General features: G+C 39.7%; 1 protein-coding gene across 1 annotated transcript; it reads left to right on the forward strand.

Moving 5' to 3' along the window:
- Positions 1-366: 366 nt before the first annotated feature.
- On the forward strand, positions 367-1,236 carry LOC140011074 (uncharacterized). The gene has a single exon (XM_072059182.1). It carries the CDS (start codon positions 367-369, stop codon positions 1,234-1,236), a length of 870 nt encoding a protein of 289 aa, XP_071915283.1.
- The last annotated feature ends 8,445 nt before the right edge of the window (positions 1,237-9,681 follow it).

Here is a 9,681-nt window from a genome sequence, read left to right on the forward strand (position 1 = left end):
GAATAAACGCGGAAGCTGAGTTTACCGTTCCATTTTATGTTGGGGAGATCAGGTCCACGAGTGTGCTTACGCGTGAGTCTTGTGAATCACGGAAAGCACTTGCCTTAACTAAAAACTATTTTTCAAAACCAGAAAGGGGCGGAGCGTGGAGAATGTCAACTAGGGGTAAAACTTCGCCCTCCTTCCCCAAACTCACACCTCCAAAATTGAAAATACCCCTTTGTCGTCTCATATGGAGTATATATATATATATAGGCCCACGCCCGAAGTTCTCCTACTCTCTACTCACGTTTATCTTACACTCAATCAAAAGATCTACTCCTAGTATCATACCAGTAATCCTACGTCCTCATGACCTCCAAAACTATGGGTGAAATTCAAGAGGACCTTTCTGCTTGCCCAACTTTCAGCAGCTATTCGTCGGATAGGTTAGCTGATATCGCTGCTCGAGTCACCGATGAGTTCAAGAGACAGTCTGATCTCACACAAGAGAATTTGAGCGTCCTCCGTGAGGATGACGACGACGACGGCGGTGAAGATGATTTCGAGTTCTCTTTGGTGCGTGATTCTGATGACGAGCCCGAAGTGTTTTATGACGGTCAAACTCGGCCGATTTTCCCCATTTTCGACCGCCATCTCTTGGGGAATGACGGTGATACTGATGCCAAGCAATCGTCGTCTGATGCGGTTGAGACTGAAATTCGAATCCCGCTCAGGAGTTTGTTCATTCAAGACAGGGAAGAATGCGAGCCTCCGTCGTCGTCGTCTTCTTCGGAAGCCGACGAGATGGACAGAATACCGCCCGGAAGCTACTGTGTTTGGAGGCCTAAAATAGTCGAATCGTCGCCGAGTTGGGGTAAGAAGAAGAGCCACTCAACTGGATCCGAGTCCAAGAGGTGGAAGCTTCTGGATTTGCTCCGGCGAAGCAATAGCGATGGCAAGGACGGTTTTGTCTTTTTGACTCCCAGACATAACAGAGAAACAACGAAGATCGACAAAGCTCAACATCCTAAAGCAAAACAAACTTCCGCAGCCGCCGCCCAAGCTGCTAAGGCGGGGAAGAAATCGAAGGCGAAAGGCGGAGTGGCATCGCCGTCGGCTCACGAGGCGTTTTATGTACGAAACAGAGCGATTAAACAAGGTGACAAGAAGAAATCATATTTGCCCTACCGCCGAGACCTCGTGGGGTTCTTTGCCAATGTCAACGCTGTAGGCCGGACGTTCCCGACCTTCTAGTTCTAGAGGACTGCCTTGGTTAATTGAATAATAGTAGGAGTAATTAATTTTCTGAGTGGTTTATGTTCCGTCAACAATTCAAAACTCCATTCCACGCAGATATTCTTTAATTATCATTTGTTCTGTGTATATTGCCCATTAGTAAAGCTAGTACATAGTAACTTTTGCCTATTAGTATTAACTTTTTTTTTTTTTAATGTAGTAGTAGTATTATCTTTTAAACGATCGGCTGTTCTGCCGTCGGGGTTACAGGCTCAATGTCAAGGATTTATGCCAATCTTATGTGCATTTTTTTTTTTACGAAGTCATCATTGGCAAATTTTTTTTTTGTTTTTTTACCGAGGTGCTACTTTACATTAATTAAAAAAAAATTGTTAGCGATTAAATGGTCTACCTGGATCCCTTTGGTGGGGGAAACCGGGAAAGACTAACTAGAAGGAAACCAGAAATGGGCATCAAAGACACAAATGATGTGCTGGATGAACAAATTGCAATAATTTAAGAAAAAAAAAAAGAGAAAATGTCTAATCGCTCAACTAACTTAAGATCTTCTAGAATGGATCGATCATCTTGTCCATTATTAATTGTAATTCTTTTTTACGAAAATAAAACAAAAAATTGTTAGGTGTAGTTTGGTTGATCCAAAAAGAATAAATTTTTGGTGGTAGTTTGAATTCTAGATTATGCACATATTCAAATCAAACTGGTTAGTCAAAATAAAAAAAAAAGGAACAAAATTTAACTTGATGGTGACTTCAATAGTTAAAAAGTCCGAAAAATTGTATGGCAGATTACAGATTGTTGAGTAGACGTGCGTAGTACTTGAAGTCATGCTGCTAGGGAATGTCTATGGATTTTAGATTGAGAATTGAGGAAAAGAAAAGAGATATCTATGGATATTGTTTAGCTTAATTTTGACTTTCTCGATGTTAATTTTACTTGCACCTAACGTAACGGGGCTTTGGTAGAAAGCTTAACATGGAGCGTGTTTGTATAGTAGATTATTTGAGATAATTAAAATAAAAAATTACAGTAACACTTTTTTTTTATGTGATTTAATTCATTCTTGCAAAGCTCTTGCTTTTGTCACTGGGCATGCAGGGTAAGGATGAGTTTTCGTAAATAATAGGTTTTGGACATTATAGACACTATCTGTTAGTTACAATTTTTCATTTTTTACTATTCAATTCAACTTTTCCCAAACTCATTTCTACTTGCATTGCAATAATAAATACTTCCTTCATTTTATAAAGATAAATTTACTTTAATTTTCTATTTATTCTAAATTATAGATTCATTTCTTTTTTCAGAATAATAGATAATTTATCAGTTTACCATTATACACAAATATACTACTCTACTAGTCAAGTGTTTTAGTTGAAAACATAAATGTAAACTAGTATTAATGGAAGGGTATACCATGAAATTTTAAAAAATATTCCAAACTAATATTAATGGAAGAGTATTTTAGTCAAGTAAATGAATATGTTAACCACTTAAATTTTCATTTTTTTTATTTGCATGAAAATAGAAGTAGGCCTATCTTTGTGGGACAAATCATAAGACATAACAGTTAGTTAGTTGAAGAGGTTTTGATCTAATATCATTAAAATTGATGAGGCACGTGTTTAATGAGGATCTAATGAATCTTACACATGTTTTGTTCAAATTCCTTTCCTTTCCCTTTGTTAAGAACAACTTACATTGAATAAGGGTATTTTAGGAAAATTAAAATATGTGACAGCCCCACTTTCCCCTAAGGCGAACCAAAGGGGTTAGCGGACTGCCTGCCCAGCTCTCGCCAGGACTACGGTACAGTTTACGTCGATCTATAACGTTCCGGAACTTACCATCGCGCGCAAACAAGTCAAAAACACAAAATAAAAAAAACGAAAATTTGCGCCGAAGATGAATAGTGCAGACCACGTCAGAATCCGGCCAGAATCTGGCCGGATTACCGGCCGGATTCTCGGCCGGATACAAGGCAGTGAGCAATCCAAAATTTTTCGAAAACTTTTCACAATCCGGCCGCCAATCCGGCCAGTTTCTGGCTGGATTCCCGGCCGGATTCAGGCCAGAGCCTTTCCGCCAAAAATTTTTCTTCTGCCGTATGCAGGCCGAAGCGTTCCGAAGTTCATCCAAACATCAATTTAACATATACATATGGAAATCCGACATCGTCAAGCCAAAACGGCATACCAAAATAGCTATTTAGTTCATACATAAACAAGTAGCCATTTACACACCAAACATTGGTGAATCAAAACACTTAGGGTTTTCACTCCCAAGGAGCTAATCAAAATACATATACATGAGCTCAACTTGTCATAATTCCTGTAAGGAAAACAAATGGAACGGGATGAGCTAAAGCCCAGTGAGTTACTACCACATAAGCAACTAAGAGCATATAGCATAACCTTTCATTTCAAGTACACAATTAAGGAATGAAACACATCGATAAAAGGATACGGACGGCTCTCAAGAGCCCATTTCCACGCTTCCAGTCTTGATCCAACCTCATTGACCCTCCGTCAATGTTGAAGAGTAACCAACCGTAGACTCCTCTTCTCTCCCATTCCTTCCACCAAACATCCCCCTACCGGGCCCGCACTCCAAACACTTGCACTGTGGTATTACTCGAGTATACCGGAATCAAGAGTCTCTCATACTACAAGATTCCTTATAACTTTACCCAAGGCTCATTAATTGTCACGACCAAACCCTTGTCGGCTCGATTCAATCAACTACCAATGGGGTTGAGCTCAATGATAACATTTGTAGTCGTTGGATACTTGTCCAATCGATACCAAGTCATGTATTTCATTTCATATATCAGTTCATATAACTTTCCAATAACTTTTCAATAACATGTGAAACAATAAGTGAGAGTGATAAAGTACACTCTCACATCAATCCATTAACATACAACATCTCAAGTTCAAATATCAAAGCCATATAATAGCACACAAGTGAGTAGTACACTCACCAATCAATTAAGTGCTATTTCATGCACTTCCGTCAGGAGAATGTCGTGAGCTATCGTCACGCCCTAGAACATGTAAACAAATACCATAAGACTCGATAACGAGTCATAAAGTCAAACCAATTATCGCCCAATAGGGTTTCATGCATGGAAATTCAAGGGTTCAATACTTAACCTTTACTCAAGTCGAGAATATAGTTTATAGTCCATTTCCCATCATCACAAACAATCACACCATCATAATCCAATTAAACCAGAAAAATTCCCAATAAATTAAAAACTTCACCAAAACAAGCCAAATCAAGGGGTAAATCACATATTCCTTCACTCATGCCCCCATTAAGCACAAAATAAGCATTATTAGAGGTAGTAGGGTGTTTCAAGCTTCACTTACCAAGAACCAAGAGAGAGGAAGATGTTGGCCACCTTAGAGCTTCAAACAAAGTTCACCAAACAACTTACTATCACTAGAAGATAAGGTTTTATGGAGTAGAATCTAGTCTAAGCCTTTGTTCATGGAAGATTAAAGCTTATGGAAGCTTGAAAGTTAGGAAATTGTCTTCTTCTTTGAGAGAGAGAGAGCCGGCCATCAAGGGTGCAAAAATGGTGAATTTTGTGCAATTTTTTTGAGATATTTAACCTTTGGTCAAAAAAGTCAAAATTGTGAATAGTAATTCTTAAAAGGCATCAAATGAGAAGGTGACACTTGTTACCTCCTTAAATGCATTCCTATCTTTCTTTTCTCTCTCACATCAATCACTTCACACACTCTACTCATCTCTTAACACCCGATAAATTTTAAACAGTATCCGAAACTTAACCTTATTGGCCGAATTTTTCCAAACTTTTCGCACTAGTGGGTCCCACATCCACTATTTACTCTTAATTTTCTAAAAATTCTCCAATGCTAGAAAAATCATCTTAAAACTATAATTGCTCATAAAATCCACTAAGAAAATATTTTTAAGCCAGAAAATGCAGAAAACATGCAATTAAGAGGAAATAAACCCTAGGAAAATAATTAGGGTTTTACGGGTTCTCACACTCTCCCCCCCTTAAAAGAATTTCGTCCTCGAAATTTTCCTTCAAATTTAAAGTAACCAATGGCCTGTACCTTCTCCGTCTTCAGAGTCAGAAGAAACGAGGTTCTTCATTCCAGTCCCTTCTCCACTTGACGGTGCAGGGTCGGTATGGGTTGGTTGTTGAGTTCTTTTCTTTTTCCGCACTTTAATCGGGCAATATGCAATTCGATGCTCGATGCTCCCACAGCGCAGACATCTCCTCCCCTTTCTCCAACAATCATTCTCAGTGTGATTGGCCTTTCCGCAATAGTCACAGGTCAAGTGGAAAGTCATCTTTTTGCTTTTCGGAGAAATCTCCCCCTGTCTGGTTTGGCTTTCATTGACAAATCTTTTATCTACCGCCCCCATTGTCCATGGCGGCCCGAATAACTGGTTCACTTTCTGTCCTTTAGAAGGTGTCATTGCTTCGCTAGGTTCCTCACTCACGCTACCCACTGCACCCCTTTTCCGTATTTGGGAAGCTTTCACTTGCACCTTTGCATTCTTGATGCATTGAGCCTTTTCCAGGGCCTCCTCGGAAATCCCTTCATATTTCCTTTTTAACTCTAAGTTTTTGTGCAGGAGCTCAATTTTCTCTGTATACTCGTGCTTCCAGCGCCCTTCCCAGTATGCGACTAGGTTCTTTTGGACTTCTATTTCGTCTCGAAGACCCCCGATTTCATTATACATCTCAACCCTACGTGCCATTTTACAGAGTTGCTGGACCTCAGATGGTAGCCTGTCGGCAAAATAATGGGTCATAAGAAAGTCTTGAATACAAGTAGCACTCTTGGTCCATGTTCAGTTCAGGTATTGTTTCCTCCCTTTCTTCTCCTTGACTCTTGGTCTCGTTTTGTGTCACTGCTATGAAAATGTCCGCGGTTTTTTTTTTTTTTTTTTTTTTTTCCAGAAGGGTACTTCCATGCATGAATGCAATAAATTGACTAACATAACAAAATCTATCATACCAATAACATATCGCATATAACACGTTATATTAAAAGATGGATAAACAAGTAAGCAAATATAGACTTAGTAATATACAGTCGAAAAGTCATCCCAGTACCAGCCCGTCTGGTCTCTCACGTCACTTACTATCCAAACTAGATGTCCATTGATCTCTTGTGCTCATTTTAGTCAGACAAAGCCTGTTCACGTTTCCAAAATACAAGGCTTGTTTCCAAAACACAGGGTTCAAATACCTAGTAGCTTACATCACCTCAATTCTGGGGTACTCGGGCACGGAAATCCGAAATAAGATAGTTCACATCTCGAGCTGGCCAGTCCCAAGAGTAAACCATCTACAAATCAAAATTCCTGTCCGACATACTTATCTAGGGTCCTTAAATACCATGAGAAAGATTAAAGACCTATAACACTTCAAGGTTCATAACTTATGCTCAAACGAGCACTTAAACATATTCATGAAATTAGGACCACAACACCACTTGGCCCAGTCTCACTTCGCGCAGAGACCACGCGACGTGGCTCTGATACCACCTGTGACAGCCCCACTTTCCCCTAAGGCGAACCAAAGGGGTTAGCGGACTGCCTGCCCAGCTCTCGCCAGGACTACGGTACAGTTTACGTCGATCTATAACGTTCCGGAACTTACCATCGCGCGCAAACAAGTCAAAAACACAAAATAAAAAAAACGAAAATTTGCGCCGAAGATGAATAGTGCAGACCACGTCAGAATCCGGCCAGAATCTGGCCGGATTACCGGCCGGATACAAGGCAGTGAGCAATCCAAAATTTTTCGAAAACTTTTCACAATCCGGCCGCCAATCCGGCCAGTTTCTGGCCGGATTCCCGGCCGGATTCAGGCCAGAGCCTTTCCGCCAAAAATTTTTCTTCTGCCGTATGCAGGCCGAAGCGTTCCGAAGTTCATCCAAACATCAATTTAACATATACATATGGAAATCCGACATCGTCAAGCCAAAACGGCATACCAAAATAGCTATTTAGTTCATACATAAACAAGTAGCCATTTACACACCAAACATTGGTGAATCAAAACACTTAGGGTTTTCACTCCCAAGGAGCTAATCAAAATACATATACATGAGCTCAACTTGTCATAATTCCTGTAAGGAAAACAAATGGAACGGGATGAGCTAAAGCCCAGTGAGTTACTACCACATAAGCAACTAAGAGCATATAGCATAACCTTTCATTTCAAGTACACAATTAAGGAATGAAACACATCGATAAAAGGATACGGACGGCTCTCAAGAGCCCATTTCCACGCTTCCAGTATTGATCCAACCTCATTGACCCTCCGTCAATGTTGAAGAGTAACCAACCGTAGACTCCTCTTCTCTCCCATTCCTTCCACCAAACATCCCCCTACCGGGCCCGCACTCCAAACACTTGCACTGTGGTATTACTCGAGTATACCGGAGTCAAGAGTCTCTCATACTACAAGATTCCTTATAACTTTACCCAAGGCTCATTAATTGTCACGACCAAACCCTTGTCGGCTCGATTCAATCAACTACCAATGGGGTTGAGCTCAATGATAACATTTGTAGTCGTTGGATACTTGTCCAATCGATACCAAGTCATGTATTTCATTTCATATATCAGTTCATATAACTTTCCAATAACTTTTCAATAACATGTGAAACAATAAGTGAGAGTGATAAAGTACACTCTCACATCAATCCATTAACATACAACATCTCAAGTTCAAATATCAAAGCCATATAATAGCACACAAGTGAGTAGTACACTCACCAATCAATTAAGTGCTATTTCATGCACTTCCGTCAGGAGAATGTCGTGAGCTATCGTCACGCCCTAGAACATGTAAACAAATACCATAAGACTCGATAACGAGTCATAAAGTCAAACCAATTATCGCCCAATAGGGTTTCATGCATGGAAATTCAAGGGTTCAATACTTAACCTTTACTCAAGTCGAGAATATAGTTTTCTAAATCTCGAGAAAAAAATGCGGGCAGCATGCCCTTTGTGTTTACCAAATTTTCCAGCCATAAGGCTTCATTATTTTTCTTCAATCACAACCCAACAACACACATATAAGCATTTCATGTCAAGAGCCGTTCCATAGGCTCACAATATCATAAAACAAGAAACCATACCGAGCCATAAACAACACCAATTCACAACCCCAATAGGGTTTTATAAACATATACAAGCATGAAAGCAAACCAGAAATTAAGAAAGGCTTCAATGTTGGCCTTGATAAGAAAACCGGTTTTGACGTCATAATGCGGTAATGGCACAACTCTCACTACAATGATCGGTTGGGGGTGTAAGACCCACCGTTTCGAAGCTATGAAACAGGGCTACAACAATGTAGAAGGCCTCTCAGTCCAAATCCTAGCACAACTAGGTCAAAAGTGCCAAATACCAAACCAGAATTACCAAAACAGATTTGCAAAACACAGAAAACTGTAATCGGTATATCTCAGTCCATACAAGTCTAAATGCCGAAATTCCAAAGGCATAAGTTATTTAAGACATCCAGCTACATTTCATCAGAAGACACCAACTCCAAAATCCAAACCAATTCCAGTCAAAACAGGCAATTACTATCGCAGTTCGGACATTCTGTGCACCAAAAACAGCAACAGTAAAAACGGCATAACTCACTCTACACTTGTCCAATTGCCCTGAAATTTTGCAGGCACACTAAACTCATCAATACCTACAACTTTCATGTTTTGAGCAAAGTCCAATTCGGCCTCTAGCCCTATGATCAAAAACCGGACAGAATTGGAGAATTAAGAACCCTAACTTTCCATTTTCACACCAAATCCAAAATTGATTGCATTTAACCACATTTCACATCCACTAGAGCCATTATAGTCCATTGCCCATCATCACAAACAATCACACCATCATAATCCAATTAAACCAGAAAAATTCCCAATAAATTAAAAACTTCACCAAAACAAGCCAAATCAAGGGGTAAATCACATATTCCTTCACTCATGCCCCCATTAAGCACAAAATAAGCATTATTAGAGGTAGTAGGGTGTTTCAAGCTTCACTTACCAAGAACCAAGAGAGAGGAAGATGTTGGCCACCTTAGAGCTTCAAACAAAGTTCACCAAACAACTTACTATCACTAGAAGATAAGGTTTTATGGAGTAGAATCTAGTCTAAGCCTTTGTTCATGGAAGATTAAAGCTTATGGAAGCTTGAAAGTTAGGAAATTGTCTTCTTCTTTGAGAGAGAGAGAGCCGGCCATCAAGGGTGCAAAAATGGTGAATTTTGTGCAATTTTTTTGAGATATTTAACCTTTGGTCAAAAAAGTCAAAATTGTGAATAGTAATTCTTAAAAGGCATCAAATGAGAAGGTGACACTTGTTACCTCCTTAAATGCATTCCTATCTTTCTTTTCTCTCTCACATCAATCACTTCACACAC

This window comes from Coffea arabica, chromosome 7e, assembly GCF_036785885.1.
Source record: "Coffea arabica cultivar ET-39 chromosome 7e, Coffea Arabica ET-39 HiFi, whole genome shotgun sequence".
Taxonomy (NCBI): Eukaryota; Viridiplantae; Streptophyta; class Magnoliopsida; order Gentianales; family Rubiaceae; genus Coffea; species Coffea arabica.

What these genes read in the sequence shown, in the direction of transcription:
- LOC140011074 (XM_072059182.1), top strand. Translation starts at nt 367, where the DNA reads ATGGGTGAAATTCAAGAGGACCTTTCTGCTTGCCCAACTTTCAGCAGC.